Source organism: Argopecten irradians, chromosome 3, assembly GCF_041381155.1.
Source record: "Argopecten irradians isolate NY chromosome 3, Ai_NY, whole genome shotgun sequence".
In the NCBI taxonomy this organism is placed as follows: domain Eukaryota; kingdom Metazoa; phylum Mollusca; class Bivalvia; order Pectinida; family Pectinidae; genus Argopecten; species Argopecten irradians.
The window spans coordinates 46,956,324-46,973,602 of NC_091136.1; the positions used below are offsets into that span (position 1 = coordinate 46,956,324).

At 33.2% G+C, this 17,279-nt stretch overlaps 1 protein-coding gene across 1 annotated transcript in view; it reads left to right on the plus strand.

The window, feature by feature from the left end:
* Positions 1-15,831, plus strand: part of LOC138318832 (tetratricopeptide repeat protein 27-like) — a 32,008-nt gene extending 16,177 nt beyond the window's left edge. The window contains exons 14-24 of the mRNA XM_069261558.1: positions 2,946-3,119; positions 4,140-4,193; positions 4,734-4,832; positions 8,025-8,077; positions 8,388-8,466; positions 8,768-8,854; positions 9,503-9,616; positions 10,005-10,088; positions 14,628-14,739; positions 15,095-15,195; positions 15,652-15,831. Coding sequence (XP_069117659.1) covers positions 2,946-3,119; positions 4,140-4,193; positions 4,734-4,832; positions 8,025-8,077; positions 8,388-8,466; positions 8,768-8,854; positions 9,503-9,616; positions 10,005-10,088; positions 14,628-14,739; positions 15,095-15,195; positions 15,652-15,771 — 1,077 coding nt within the window. The 3' untranslated portion in view covers positions 15,772-15,831. The remainder of the gene's footprint in view (positions 1-2,945; positions 3,120-4,139; positions 4,194-4,733; positions 4,833-8,024; positions 8,078-8,387; positions 8,467-8,767; positions 8,855-9,502; positions 9,617-10,004; positions 10,089-14,627; positions 14,740-15,094; positions 15,196-15,651) is intronic.
* The last annotated feature ends 1,448 nt before the right edge of the window (positions 15,832-17,279 follow it).

Below are 17,279 nucleotides of genomic sequence, written 5' to 3' on the forward strand. Positions count from 1 at the left end.
CTGATATATTGGGATTTTATCGGGGTTTTTTTTGAAAAAGTAAATACTTGGAGGGATTTACATTGTACCTTTTAAGCGATGGAGATAAAACCTTAACTTACATGGAAAAAAAAATATAATTATTTCATTGTGCCTGGATACAAGTATGTTCATGCATGTATGTACCACAAAGTCGAATACATTTAGATTTTAAAATGATAACATCAAACGGTAAAGGTAGGAAATGGAGCTTTCTGTCTAATTCTCACTCTTTATCTAATTCCTTAATTTTTTCCCTTTCTCCCTCTTTTTTTTCTTTCTTCCTTCTTTTCCTTCCTTCCCCTCTTTCTTTTTCCCTTCTTTTTCCTTTTTCTTTTTTTTCTCTCTCCTATTTTAGGAGGGGCCGGGTCCGCCCCCCCTTGGATCCGCGCCTGGTTAGATATCTAAACAATAGGCATGATGAAATAATTACACCACCATCCCGTGTACCTATAACCATTCACATCTGTATACATGCCCAAGGACATGGCATGCAACAGCTATGGTACAGGTACGTGTGTATTTCACGGTCGGTTGATCAGACCTCAATGTAATCTATCGGTGTCGCTCAGGTAAGGCCGGTTTTCAGAAGTGTATTTTAGTTACATTTGACTATTCCGATCTCAAAATCGGTCCGGTATTCGGAATTGGGAGGGATCGGTTTTGGGAAGTTTTATATACTATTAATAAAGAGGAATTCATTCCGTACATGACATCCATGTTCGGTTTCTAGAGGTGATCGGTTTTGAGAAGGTTTGGTTTTGGGAGGTTCCACTGTATTTATAAAGTTCTGTGATAAATATAATCTTATACTCTAAATATGTAATATGAAATTTATTATACTCTTTAAATAATTTGATATGCCACCCGTCTGAAGGCTGATATGCTCCTCCAATGAGGAATGGCATTTTTTCTCTATCAAAAACAGGAGCAGATGAATTAGTATTTTTCTTTCTACACCATTACCACCATAGAAAAGTTTGAGCTTCTTATTTTACTTTTAGATATAAACATCAAAAATAATTAATTGCATCTGGACAAAAATCCATGAACCTATGCACTATATGGAATTAGGTACCGATTATGCTTGCATCAACATCAAAACCAATTATTTTATATGTATTTTTGTGACACTGCTGTTCTATTATAAGATTGCTGAAATCACACATTGTGATTGGCTGACAGTCTGTGTATACACAACCTAGTTGTGCATCCGCGAAAAAACACCTGCGTTTAAAATTGTCTCTCTTTGTGCAATCGGGATGTTGTCAGAACATTGAAGCAATTGCAAATGTTCAAATAAAAAAAAAACCCGAAATATTAATATTTGTAAAATAGAAGTATTACACTTTAAAAAATAATGCTGATAAAGAATTTGAGCTGTAAAAATGTACATGGACTGTTTGGATTCCGGGTTGTTGGTTTTTTTCCGTTGTACACCTTTTGAAAACACATTGTAGCACATTTAGCATATGTACATAGCAGCGACAGAAAAAAGTGTGGCCAGATTCTGCGGAGACATGGACTAAATCTTGTCTTTCAACCACCATACTCTCCACAGTACAATATTGACGAGAACGTATTTTTAGGTCATCTGACTCGAAGGGTCAGGATGACCTATTGTCATCAAGCACCGTCCGTCGTCGTGCGCCGTGCCCCGTGCGTAAACTTTTCATTCGTGCGCCGTGCCCCGTGCGTAAACTTTTCATTCAAACGACTTCTTCTCAATAACTGGAAGGTACAGGGTACTCATATTTGGCCTGTAGGATGCTGGGATGAAGGGCTACCAAGTTTGTTCAAATAAATGACCTTGACCTACATTCAAGGTCACAGGAGTCAAATAGGCTAAAATCCTTTAAACAACTTATTGTGAATAACTATGAGGCCTAGAGGCCTGATATTAGGCCTCTGGCATGCTGGGATGAAGTGCTACCAAGTTTGTTCAAATAAATGACCTTGACCTTCATTTAAGGTCACGAGGGTCAAATAGTCTAAAATCTTTAAACGACTTCTTCTCAAGAACCAGAAGGCCAAGGGTACTGATATTGGGCCTGTGACATGCTGGGATGAAGGGCTACCAAGTTTGTTCAAATGAATGACCTTGACCTTCATTCAAGGTCACAGAGGTCAAAAAGGCTAAAATCTTTAAACGACTTCTTCTCAAGAACCAGAAGGTCCAGGGTACTGATATTTGGCTTGTAGGATGCTGGGATGAAGGGCTACCAAGTTTGTTCAAATAAATGACCTTGACCTTCATTCAAGGTCACAGAGGTCAAATAGGCTAAAATCTTTAAACGACTATGTTGAGTTCACAGAATTAGCAATCATTATTGTCTTGTCTGACATTCCTGATTCTGAGCTAAGCCGCTATTATGGGCAGTACATATATATGGTTATGCTTAAGATTAGCTTAAAACAGAAAAATATCTATTAAAAGAACTGTTTTATATTTTTTTGTCCCTGAAAATAGTGTTTTTTTACCATATTATGATAGAAAAAAAGACAAAATAAAATAAATGGTAAATAAACTTTATTGTGCACACACTTGTTCTCTTCAATTTTTAGATCAATTGTCAGCCAATCACAATGTGTGTTACATAGACACTTCACCTGTAACATGTAGCGATGTAATCTACTACAGTGAGTCGATACACTAGAACTGTATCACAATCGTGCAATCTTATGATAGAACGGCAGTAATTAGACACACACATATATACACTGTTAAACATCATTTATTGTTCAAATGATGACTATCGTTTATGCTCTGATGATGGTGGGGCATTTTTAAGGCATGCACACAAATTATTTAACTCATTTGATTTTCATATCACATATAGCCGCTCATATAATATCCTCTCTATATATGTGTTCTTTTTAGTTCATATTTACTGAAATTCATTATTATGATATTGTTGGCTTTTCAGGCTGAGACCTTGATAAGGGAGCAGTTAGCCATAAAAGAAACACCAAGCCTGTGGTGTTTCCTAGGCGATGTGACAAGGGACATAACTCACTATGAGAAAGCATGGGAAATGTCAAATCACAAAAGTGCACGGGCCATGAGGTGTATGGCATACCACTACTTCGCTCACGAAGATGTAAGCTGTCATATCTGTTTTTTAGGTAGAACTAGAGGTTTCACCTTACATGATAATTGTTTTGAAGATATTCATTATCTATCTGATAATGTGCTTGGTCCAGGATCCTTACAACTATTTGGTACATAGATTCATGCTCTACTATTAACCGACACTTCCTCTTTTGGGGTCATCTCAAACAAATCTACAGTATGAAGGATGCTCAGCTGTTCTTGGTTGTCAACCAGAGACAGGCCATTGTTAGATAATTAGTGACATGCTTAGGTTGGGGATTCCCATGTCTAATATTGAAGATAAGAGTTTTTATTTATTCTCACATTATGCAACATTGCATTCTATTTAAGAAGGTTCAAATCAGTTATTTATGTGAGAAATCATCCTATGTATTCTAGGCTCTTTTCCCAAACAGGAACTGTGGAGGACATAGATTTGTGTCATGTCAGTCCATCCACACATTATTACCAGTTACTAAACAAATACATGTACTACTAAATCAATTGTTACTATTAAAGAATAAGTTTTCCTGAAAACTATCTCTGATATTGAACTCCATACTTAGCTTTTTGATCCATCTAGGAGTCACAGTGTGATGTATACCAATCCAGATCACTGACCTGTATTTTGACCTTTTACCACAATTTAAGAAAAACAAATATGTAAGGGTGCAATATCCAATATTTTGAGGCATTAGAACTGAGAAGATGTATTAGTGTATGGGTCCATCTAGGTGAGACAATAGACCAAAACCAAGTCACCTTAATCTATAGTTTGACCTTTAAGAAAAAAACTAGTCCTGTTTATATCCTGATAGTATAAGGTACTGAATCTTCAAGGGAGATAAACCTACATACAGCAGGGCACTTTAATTCATCAAAATATCCTGTACTATACTAAGTCAGCAAACAGTTTTTGACACTGGGTTTCTGATTTCATGATTTAATCTGTTTGGGCACAAACATTACTCTTCAGATAAAGATAAATCAATTGTCACTGATCTATACTCTTATATTTTGTTTTCAGTATGAAAAAAGTTTGGATTGTTTTGAAAAGTCATTGAAAATTAACAATTTACAGGTAAGACCTTCTAAAGGTATTTGTAAGAGGTTAACATTCAGAGATACAAGCACTGATCAGGCACATCTTATTAAAGTTTCTGTATAACATCAAATATAATTTCTGTGTACCTATGTCAGTATCTTATGTCAGCAACACCTGGTACAGGTTTCTTTGCATTCCTCCAAATTTAGATTAGACCAGTTTATTTTAAATTTTTAGGTTTAATGAGATAACTCAAATTACCATTGGCATATCCAATGTAAACTTTCTTTATATAAAGCACTTGCTTTTTAAGTCCAAATGTCATTATTACTTAAATTAGGCAAGTTCAGATATGTACATTTCCAATGATAAAATCGGTTGATTCACTTGAAACTTCAACAAGAGGGTTGGACTCTTTTCTGAGAAATTATAGATAAGCCTGCCTGGTTTGATTTGCAACCAGAGATTTTCAACGAGAAAAGAACTTTGTGATTTTCACGGCTTTGCCAAAGGATTAGTTATCTAATTATGTGATTTCAAACACAGATCTAATTCAGCTGTGCATGATTTGTATAGGTACCAGTCTGGTTCACATGTGGATGTACAGCTCTCTCCGCAAAGCAGTTCAAAAAAGCTGTGCATGCCTTCAAGATGTGTATTAACATTGATTATGATGTAAGTAGAAAACAGATTACATTTCAAGTTTACATCTACAATACCTTCTATCCACATTAATTATATACATTTCAAGTTATATCCACTGTACATGTATCTACATTCGATACAATGTAAATAGAGCACTGATTACATTTCAAGTTAATATTCACTGTACATGTATCTACATTTGATACAATTAATGTAAATAGAACACCGATTACATTTCAAGTTAATATCCACTGTACATGTATCTACATTCAATACAATGTAAATGGAACACCAATTACATTTCAAGTTATTATCCACTGTACATGTATCTACATTCGATACAATGTAAATAGAACACCTATTACATTTTAAGTTAATATCCACTGTTCATGTATCTACATTCAATACAATGTAAATAGAACACTGATTACATTTCAAGTTAATATTCACTGTACATGTATCTACATTTGATACAATGTAAATAGAACACCAATTACATTTCAAGTTATTATCCACTGTACATGTATCTACATTCAATACAATGTAAATAGAACACCTATTACATTTCAAGTTTATATCCACTGTACATGTATCTACATTCGATACAATGTAAATGGAACACCAATTACATTTCAAGCAATATTTATCCGACTGTGAAGTTTGACCCATTTGAGTATCTCTCGCTGAACTTAATGTATGTTTTAGAACTTAAAGGATTTGTGCAGCCAAATTTTTTTTTGATAATACGTCAGGATATTGCTTTGGATGAATGAAAAATTAAGTCCCACCGAACGAGTCGCCTAGCTTTTAGCGCAATCGGTTGGTTTTGGTCGTGATTTACAGGTAGTGTCGACTACGGTTCAGAGATAATGAGCTAGGCGGTCACGTGGTCTTGTGACGTCACAGTAGTCTGCGGCTACACAAGGTAAGCCTAGTACTATAGACCTAGACAGCACATACACGTATACGTTAGATCTACAAGTTGAGTTTTTCGAGTAAATGATTTTTCTAGCTTTATGATGTAGATATTTTCAGTTTCAAAACATTCAAAGATTTAAATCAGTCCAATTTGATAGCGATATCAAAATGATGTTCGGATCAGTCTGGACAGAGATTTAGATAGCATATATTATGTAAATTTCTGTGTAATAAAAAACAATATAATGTAACACTATCTTTTACGAGTAAAATCCCAAAATTTAGCATGAATATATCTAGAATCTGTGTTTTTATTTCAAACTTCTGCCATAACGAAGCAAACATGGCACAGTTTTTGAGTAAAAATAACATGTGGACGGTTATCAGTTATGTGATATTGGAGTTACAGTACCGAACTTATACCGAAAATAATATGTATATCTATATTGTTGTTTTTGAAACTTACGTTAACTAAAAAGCAAAAATACATCAATGATATTTCTAAGATATGTTTCTAAATTACAGTATAAGTGTAGATTTAAATTCATTATTTCAAAATTAGAGTAGATCCTTAAAATAGTATATTCATTGTCGATCCTTTTGTATATCATACCGAGATTTAATAGCATGATATATGAAAATTTATCGTATAATCCAAAGAGTAACCACATACAGTGTTCAAATGAAAAATGAAATTATTTGTATACAGGCATTATAAATAGATATAATATCTTGTACCTTTTCAAAAATATACTTAGTGATATTTAAATAAGTATATTTAGTGTGGTAATGCTGTAACCCTTCTTGTATGACTATACATGATTATATTCGAAACGGTGAAAATACATGCTTAGAATTTTTACTAATACCTTAGAAATTACGGGAGATTGCTATATGCCCCGATTCCGTAATTACAGTACTAGACTGGAATAATTTTTAAGGTTAAATCTTTACAAGGATTTATAAGTGATTCATATACGTCCTTAATCTTTAGTTGAAATAGTTCTTAGAACCATTTTTGTTTATGAATAAGTCAACTTCCATTATTGTTTTACCTGTGTACGACATATATATATATATGTAATATATATATTCCTAGGTATGATCAAGGATATTTTATTTCCATTTGCTTTCACATCTTCATTTTAAAAATGGAGGTGACAAAAAAAAACCCTAGAGCATAGATGTACGGGGTTTCCATAATTCAAATCACAATCCAATTAACGGATGTCCTAACCTGATTGACAGTAAGACAATAGCAAATACCCGATATAGTCCACCGAATAGCAAATTGCCCGTGGCCAGGTAATTACAGGTGAGTTCGATGAATGGCGTTGTGTACAGGTAAACAACATCCTGGTCCAGGTATTACATAACCATCAAACCAAAGGCATGGCTAATTATGTATCTATATCGGATTATCTACTCGTATATCGATTAAAAATTGAAAGCGACCGCACAGTCTGAAAAAATTGTTTGTTTTGCTTAATATCTCAATATTTAGATCTTTTATAATATCAAAAATAAATTCTTTCTACAACTAGTTGAAACGTTTTACGTTATTGTAATAAATGTATCTCAATTTATTCGGTTAGTAACATACAACACAATGTTTGTAATGATCAATCATGGGTGTGTACGTACTGTACGTCAATACTTTAATGAAGGATTTCTTAAATTGTTACGTTTAATTTCATTTTACAGTCACACACTTTGTAATTCACAATGTATCAAAGATACAGACTACAGGTAAATATTATCTAATTAAAGTTATTCGTTGCCGAACTCCTCAACAAAAAATCCGCAACTTTTCTGTGTGGATTTTCTTTCATAATTGCATGAAGATACCTGCTATTAGAGCATAAATTAGAGAGTATTTGAAACATCGAATTTCACTCTTTTAGTTATTTACATTTGAGCCAAAGTTATTGTACGATTAACTTCACTCAAAAGTAATCATAAAATATCGTTGATCGACTTTTCCTGTGACCGTCGATGTAAGTGATAGCACATCAGTTATAGTACAGCTATAAGCCACGGACTATTATGACGTCACACGGTTTAGCGCTAGAAAATATGCATAATCGGGCGGTCAGAATTTTGGACCTCGATATCGACGGCTTACAGGTTATTCTGGTCGCGCGCAGCATGGAGAGGTTTCTACACGTGCTAATAAAGCCATTTCCAACATAAACTGAAATTATCATTTTTGACTGCACAAATCCTTTAATAGTAATGCAATGTTAATAGATGTGAAGTCACGACATTCCATTGTAACATTAATGAAATTTTGCTGTTTTACAGAACTTTGAAGCATGGAACAACATGGCAACAGCTTATGTACAACTCAAAGAAAAGTAAGTATTTGTTGAACTTAAACCTGTATCAACCAATTCCATCTCATGTTAGATAAATGCATTTTTTATCAGTACTGGCATTAAATCCATTCAAATCTATTCAAATAAAAGATTTTCATTTTCAGAATTATATGTAGATATTCCAGCATGTTAAAAATGAAGTTTGTACAATTATTTTGACACAGTGATTCAGTTTTTACATTCAACACCATTCATTATTGAGAGGTTAATCAGATTTAATATTGATGTAGATCAGTAATTAGAAAATTTCCAAACTTAATAATTCTTACTTGGAATCTGCATTATGCAGGAAGAAAGCCCTCAAAGTTTTGACTGAAGCAACAAAGTACAACTTTGAGAACTGGAAGTTATGGGAGAATGTCCTTATCGTAAGTATAGCACTTCAACATCCCCCAACATATAAATGAAGTGGCTCAAGTTGAGACTTTTCACATAAGTGAACTTGTAATCTTTGAAACCAAACAGTTTTAATTACTATACACAAGCAAAATGTCTTCAGGTTCTGAAAAAGGTTAACCTGAACTTATCTTGAAAATTCACTGAAAAAGAAAACAATTTCACATAAAGAAAACTCTATAACGATTTCAGACATGCTTTTTTACCTGAGTTTACCTGATAATATTTTACCTGTGTATATTATATGATTTAATCATTGCCCTAAAATAATAGGTAGCGACAGATTGTGCTGATGTGAATAGAGCTGTGATGGCCTACAACAGAATCCTGGATATCAAGGACAAGTGGGGAGATGGCGAGGTAAGTACCAACATTAGACTTAGGACTCTGTTTGAGATTCCCTTGGTCCCTAGTTTTGCATTATCCATTTTAGAAGCAATGGGAAAACACCATGGCTGATAGGCACCCATGTTCTTTTGACAATTGAAGTAATTTGTTTCTACTATTTCTAAGAAAATACTGAGGAGAATTTTTTACTGGAATTTTATATAGAGGTTACTGTTTTACCTTTGATATGCAATTGTTGAACCGACTTAATTCCAGTTTGAAGTTATTTTAGCATACTGTTTCATGCTTAACATTTCAAAATGTTTTTGTTTTCATTTATCAAATAGATTATTCCCAGAGAAAATCCATGATTAAATCAGATAGATTCATGTACACAGCTATCTAAATTACTGGGCCCAGTTTCATGAACATTCCTTAACCTTAAGGAGTTCCTTAACTTAAATTTCCCCATAGAAAAGCATTATGAAAGTTAAGGAAAAAATCTGTAATGCTTTCCTATGGACAATTTTAAGTTAAGGGATTCCATAGATTTAAGGAATGTTCATGAAACTGAACCCTGGTTAAATTTATGATCCCAGCACTGGCATTCCTTTAACTTGATCATTTTAACAAAAAAGGTTTTGAGAAATTACTGGTTTAATTTGTACATGACTGTTGTAGGTTTTGAGTACTCTGGTGCGAGCAGTTACAGAAGACTATGCAGACATCGATGGACAGCCTGCCTCTATTCACATACCTAAGCTACTGACACTGTTTGGCAGAACAACTTCCAAGGTAAGAGACTTACTAAGATTGCCTAAAAAGAGATGTTGATGTCTCATGTGTGGCACTGTTTGTGAATACCTTGGTATCGGGTCTTGTGGTCTTTGTATCATCGTTGTTGGTACTCTGTATCCAACTTTTGATGTTTTCAGAGTAGAAAAAGTCTTGATATTGTCTGTCCACATTGAAACCAAGTACTATACATAGGATCTGAAAGGAGTATATATATTATACATGATTTTATGAAACAAAACTCAGAAGTTTATATTTTACGAGCCTCTGCAAGCAAAAATGCTAAATTTTTTGCCTGCGGTTTACCGTGCATGTCATTTCTGCATGTTGAATCATTGTTGAATGGTATCTACTACAAATCTGAAGGACTTTCATTTGAAATTTTCAGGTTTCTAACAATGCTGAAATATGGAAAGCTTATGCCAAATTGACAGCTTATAGTATGGAAGGAAAAGAAGAAAAGCATGAAGTGGTAAAGTATACACATAGTTACATTAAATTTTTACTTTTATGTTCAGTATGCCTGCCCTGAAGATGTATTTTGAATTACAGTTTAACCTTATTACGAAAAACTCCTAATTTCCTCAAACTCATACAACTTGAGACTCTTTTTTATTTGAAGTATTGTTAAATTAGTTAGTTTGCTTCATCAAGGTCAGTCAGACACCATATTAACCTCATCAAAGAATGATAGATATAGATATGATATAAATGTCATACCTGCTATAACAGGTGTTGTACATAATGTTATACCTTATATTACAGGTGTTGTACCTAATGTTATACCTGATATTACAGGTGTTGTACCTAATGTTATACCTGATATTACAGGTGTTGTACCTAATGTTATACCTGATATTACAGGTGTTGTAACTAATATTATACCTGATATTATAGGTGTAACTAATGTTATACCTGATATTACAGGTGTTGTACCTAATGATATACCTAATATTACAGGTGTTGTACCTAATGTTATACCTGATATTACAGGTGTTGTACCTAACGATATACCTAATATTACAGGTGTTGTACCTAATGATATACCTAATATTACAGGTGTTGTACCTAATGTTATACCTGATATTACAGGTGTTCTACCTAATGATATACCTTATATTACAGGTGTTGTACCTAATGTTATACCTGATATTACAGGTGTTGTACCTAATGATATACCTGATATTTCAGGTGTTGTACCTAATGTTATTTTGATATTACAGGTGTTGTACCTAATATTATACCTGATATTACAGGTGTTGTACCTAATGATATACCTAATATTACAGGTGTTGTACCTAATGATATAACTAATATTACAGGTGTTGTACCTAATGTTATACCTGATATTACAGGTGTTGTACCTAATGATATATCTAATATTACAGGTGTTGTACCTAATGTTATACCTGATATTACAGGTGTTGTACCTAATGATATACCTAATATTACAGGTGATGTACCTAATGTTATACCTGATATTACAGGTGTTGTACCTAAGGCTATACCTGATATTACAGGTGTTGTATCTAATGTTATACATGATATTATCTAATGTTATACATGATATTACAGGTGTTGTACCTAATGTTATACCTGATATTACAGGTGTTGTACCTAATGATATACCTAATATTACAGGTGTTGTTCCTAATGTTATACCTGATATTACAGGTGTTGTACCTAATGATATACCTAATATTACAGGTGTTGTACCTAATGTTATACCTGATATTACAGGTGTTGTATCTAATGTTATACATGATATTACAGGTGTTGTACTTAATGTTTAACCTGATATTACAGGTGTTGTACCTAATGATATACCTAATATTACAGGTGTTGTACCTAATGTTATACCTGGTATTACAGGTGTTGTACCTAATGTTATACCTGGTATTACAGGTGTTGTACCTAATGTTATACCTGATATTACAGGTGTTGTACCTAATGATATACCTAATATTACAGGTGTTGTACCTAATGATATACCTAATATTACAGGTGTTGTACCTAATGTTATAACTGATATTACAGGTGTTGTACCTAATGATATACCTGATATTACAGGTGTTGTATCTAATGTTATACATGATATTACAGGTGTTGTACTTAATGTTAAACCTGATATTACAGGTGTTGTACCTAATGATATACCTAATATTACAGGTGTTGTACCTAATGTTATACCTGGTATTACAGGTGTTGTACCTAATGTTATACCTGATATTACAGGTGTTGTACCTAATGATATACCTGATATTACAGGTGTTGTACCTAATGTTATTTTGATATTACAGGTGTTGTACCTAATATTATACCTGATATTACAGGTGTTGTACCTAATGATATACCTAATATTACAGGTGTTGTACCTTATGATATATCTAATATTACAGGTGTTGTACCTAATGATATACCTAATATTACAGGTGTTGTACCTGATGTTATAACTGATATTACAGGTGTTGTACCTAATGATATACCTTATATTACAGGTGTTGTACCTAATGATATACCTGATATTACAGGTGTTGTACCTAATGATATACCTGATATTACAGGTGTTGTACCTAATGTTATACCTGATATTACAGGTGTTGTACCTAATGTTATACCTGATATTACAGGTGTTGTATCTAATGTTATACATGATATTACAGGTATTGTACCTAATGTTATACCTGATATTACAGGTGTTGTACCTAATGATATACCTGATATTACAGGTGTTGTACCTAATGTTATACCTGATATTACAGGTGTTGTACCTAATGTTATACCTGATATTACAGGTGTTGTATCTAATGTTATACCTGATATTACAGGTGTTGTACCTAATGATATACCTGATATTACAGGTGTTGTACCTAATGTTATACCTGATATTACAGGTGTTGTACCTAATGTATACGATATTACCTAATGTATACCTGATATTACAGGTTTGTACCTAATGTGATATTACAGTGTTACCTATGATATACCTATATCAGGTGTACATTATACCTGATATTACAGGTGTTGTACTAATGTTATATATTACAGTGTTGTACCTAATGTATACCTGATATTACAGGTTTGTACCTAATGTATACTATAACAGTTTGTACCTATATTGTTTACATGTATGATATTACAGGTGTTGTACCTAATGTTATACCTGATATTACAGGTGTTGTACTAATGTTATACCTGATATTACAGGTGTTGTTGTATACCTATATAGTGTTTAATACCTGATATTACAGGTGTTGTTAATGTTACTATGTGTTGTACCTAATGATATACCTAATATACAGGTGTTGTACCTAATGTTATACCTGATATTACAGGTGTTGTACCTAATGTTATACCTGATATTACAGGTGTTGTACCTAATGATATACCTGATATTACAGGTTTTGTACCTAATGATATACCTGATATTACAGGTGTTGTACCTAATGTTATTTTGATATTACAGGTGTTGTACCTAATATTATACCTGATATTACAGGTGTTGTACCTAATGATATACCTAATATTACAGGTGTTGTACCTAATGATATACCTAATATTACAGGTGTTGTACCTAATGATATACCTAATATTACAGGTATTGTACCTAATGTTATACCTGATATTACAGATATTGTACCTAATGATATACCTGATATTACAGGTGTTGTACCTAATGTTATACCTGATATTACAGGTGTTGTACCTAATGTTATACCTGATATTACAGGTGTTGTACCTAATGTTATACCTGATATTACTGGTGTTGTACCTAATTTTATACCTGATATTATAGGTGTTGTACCTAATGATATACCTGATATTACAGGTGTTGTATCTAATGTTATACATGATATTACAGGTATTGTACCTAATGTTATACCTGATATTACAGGTGTTCTACCTAATGATATACCTAATATAACAGGTGTTGTACCTAATGTTATACCTGATATTACTGGTGTTGTACCTAATGTTATACCTGATATTATAGGTGTTGTACCTAATGATATACCTGATATTACAGGTGTTGTACCTAATGATATACCTGATATTACAGGTGTTGTACCTAATGATATACCCGATATTACAGGTGTACCTAATGTTATATATGATATTACAGGTGTTGTGTCTAATGTTATACATGCTATTACAGGTATTGTACCTAATGATATACCTGATATTACAGGTGTTGTACCTAATGATATACCTGATATTACAGGTGTTGTACCTAATGTTATACCTGATATTACAGGTGTTGTACCTAATGTTATACCTGATATTAAAGGTGTTGTACCTAATGATATACCAAATATTACAGGTGTTGTACCTAATGTTATACAGGTTATTACTGGTGTTGTACCTAATGTTATACCTGATATTATAGGTGTTGTACCTAATGATATACCTGATATTACAGGTGTTGTATCTTATGTTATACATGATATTACAGGTATTGTACCTAATGTTATACCTGATATTACAGGTGTTGTACCTAAGGATATACCTAATATTACAGGTGTTGTACCTAATGTTATACCTGATATTACTGGTGTTGTACCTAATGTTATACCTGATATTATAGGTGTTGTACCTAATGATATACCTGATATTACAGGTGATGTACCTAATGATATACCTGATATTACAGGTGTTGTACCTAATGATATACCTGATATTACAGGTGTACCTAATGTTATATATGATATTACAGGTGTTGTGTCTAATGTTATACCTGATATTACAGGTGTTGTGTCTAATGTTATACCTGATATTACAGGTGTTGTACCTAATGTTATACCTGATATTAAAGGTGTTGTACCTAACGATATACATGATATTACAGGTGTTGTATCTAATGTTATACCTGATATTACAGGTGTTGCACATAATGTTATACATGATATAACAGGTGTTGTACCTAATGTTATACCTGATATTACAGGTGTTGTATCTAATGTTATACCTGATATTATAGGTGTTGTACCTAACGATATACATGATATTACAGGTGTTGCAGCACCTACAGAAGGCCTATCGATGTGTAACACAGGATCCCAAATGGGAAGTTACCACAGACAAGTGTAAAGACATAGCTGACCAGGCTCTAGAGCTGGCTCAAAGTAGGTTCTTCGGGTGTTCAAACTGGAAAACAGTATTGTAGTGATTACTTCAATCACAGACAATATTCTAAAGAGTTCTCCATTTTTGTTTTTTTTAGCAAAGTTGTTAAATTGGCATGCTCAAAGTTGTTAAATTAACATGCTGTTTCAGTAAAAAAAAATGAATCATTTCTTAATTTTTTTTTCCATTTATCTATAAGATAATTCCCAGAGCTCATGGACGATTGATTAAATCAGAGAGATAATAACAGAAATGATTTAATTCTATCAAAAGTACTGGTTAAATTTATTATAATGAAAAAGGTTTGTGACCTCTTACACCACTTCTAAAGGAATCTTATGTTTAATGTGTTAGGATATGAGGAATGTAGTAGCAAAGCACACAGCTCGACCAAGGCTGTCCAAATGCTGTCCTCGGCTAAGCTCATGCTGAAGGGGGTTATTTCAAAAATCAAGGTAATAAAGTAAAACTTTCTTAAGACGAACCTTCTAGATATATGAAGTTCTGTTTATCACGAAGTGAATTCAAATTCCGGGTTTTGGCTCCTCTTTGTTTATACTTCTTTGAGAAACGTATAACGGTTTTTGCTTATAACATATTATCTTTTGATATGAAGTGATTTCTTGGTCCCATCAATATTTGCTGTATAACATATTTTCCGTATTTTTTCTGAAAGTGCTGAATGCAGCCTTGTGAAATTTATGGCCAAACTGGGGAGTCAATTAATCATGGTCAATACAGTAATACAGTCACAATCTTCATTCTGTTGAAGTAGGCAAGAACATGATAGAACAATGTGTAATGGAAAATCAGCCAAATATGTGATTCCCTACACTGACCTTGTCACTGAATGTAAACATACATGTGTATTACGATTTGCATACGAGTTATAATTACTCTTTTTATTCCAGAAACAACACACAGATGTAGTCTCCGATATTTTGGATGAGGCCGTAGCCGAACATTGCTCCAAACTGGATCAAAAACTACAAGAAATAGTTTCAAAAATAAATGAACTGAAAGGAAGTTGATATTGAAAAACAGAGACATTTCTCATAAATTATGTTAATAAATATGCCACTGTACACTTATGCCATTTTTCGAGGGAATTCGTTATTTTTGTATGTCAAATGATACCACTGATGTAAGAAATCATGAACGTTTTATGGACATGGATGCATCTAACTTGATTTCCACATGCAAGATCAGCAAGCTTAGAATGAAGCTTTTTGTTAAAATATTTAAAGTCATTGGACCGCAACAGTTCTTAGCTTTTTCTGCAAATTGTAATATGCAGTGTTCCCTTATATTTTAATGTAATCACAAGTACGGTATACATAATGTTCTATGATCTTTTAAATACGTCACATGCCGTTTCCCCTTGTCCCATGCCTAAAGCAATTTTCGAATAATTTTGAATTTTATATAAAAAGTTTCCAAATCCTATTTACCTATCTTTTCTTTTAAAGAAATTCTTTTAAATCATAAAATAATTCACTCAGGTGTACATATATTGGGACTTTATACAGAACTGGAAAGGAACTTAAGCCTCCCATTGTTTAATATTGGAATTATTGATACAGAGCTGTTAACAGATAATTCAGAACCAAATACAGTCCCTTTAAACATTTGTTTCCAAAAGTGTATTGTATCCTGGATTGGTATGCTACGTATATTTAAGTCATTGCTTGTCAGTGCTTACCTCGATTTTATTTCCAGTAATTGGTAACAGCATACATCCGGCCAAAACATTATGGGACATTACCGCCCCATATCTGTAAAATATAGCCCAAATAAACCTTAGTACCGACCCCCATATCTGTAAAATATAGTGGAGTGCGCGACACACATTAGTAGCCAACAGTATGCCATATCTAGACATCGAATAATTTTAATCCTTCTTCAAAACGGATTCCTGTCAAAGTTAAAGCAGCAAAATCCCATTACATTCAATACATACGTTTACAATAGCTTAGTCCATGGAACAGAAAGAGACAAAGCCGTGGTGATATTCTGGATAGCGCAAGCGATAATGTTGATCGACAGATACTGATTTCAAATTTTCCCGCTTTGTTATCAGCTCCAAACTGACTACCTAGACAAATGCAACAAATACATCCTTCATGGACAACAACTCAAACGCAGGAATAAGCTTACAAGATTGCTGCAGCAAAGCAGAAACGGTCATAGATTCAGATTCACATAGATAGACATTGCATCTCACACAGGCCATATTAAAACAAATATACCACCTCAATATTGAATAAAAGGTTGTTCAATCTGGACCTTTGACAGAAACCTGTAATAAAAATTATATTGCTGCTATGAAACACAATAAAAATCGAAACACATCAAAACATCTATTGAAAAAGACAAAAATCGTACACCTCAAAATCACAATGTTATTTTCTCACTAACCTGCAAATTACTTATATTAGCGGATACTAATTTTTGCGATTTCAGTTTCACGAAGATTAATATTGATTTAAAATTTGAATTGAAATCCCTATTAACATAAACGATGAAGGCCTTAATTCGC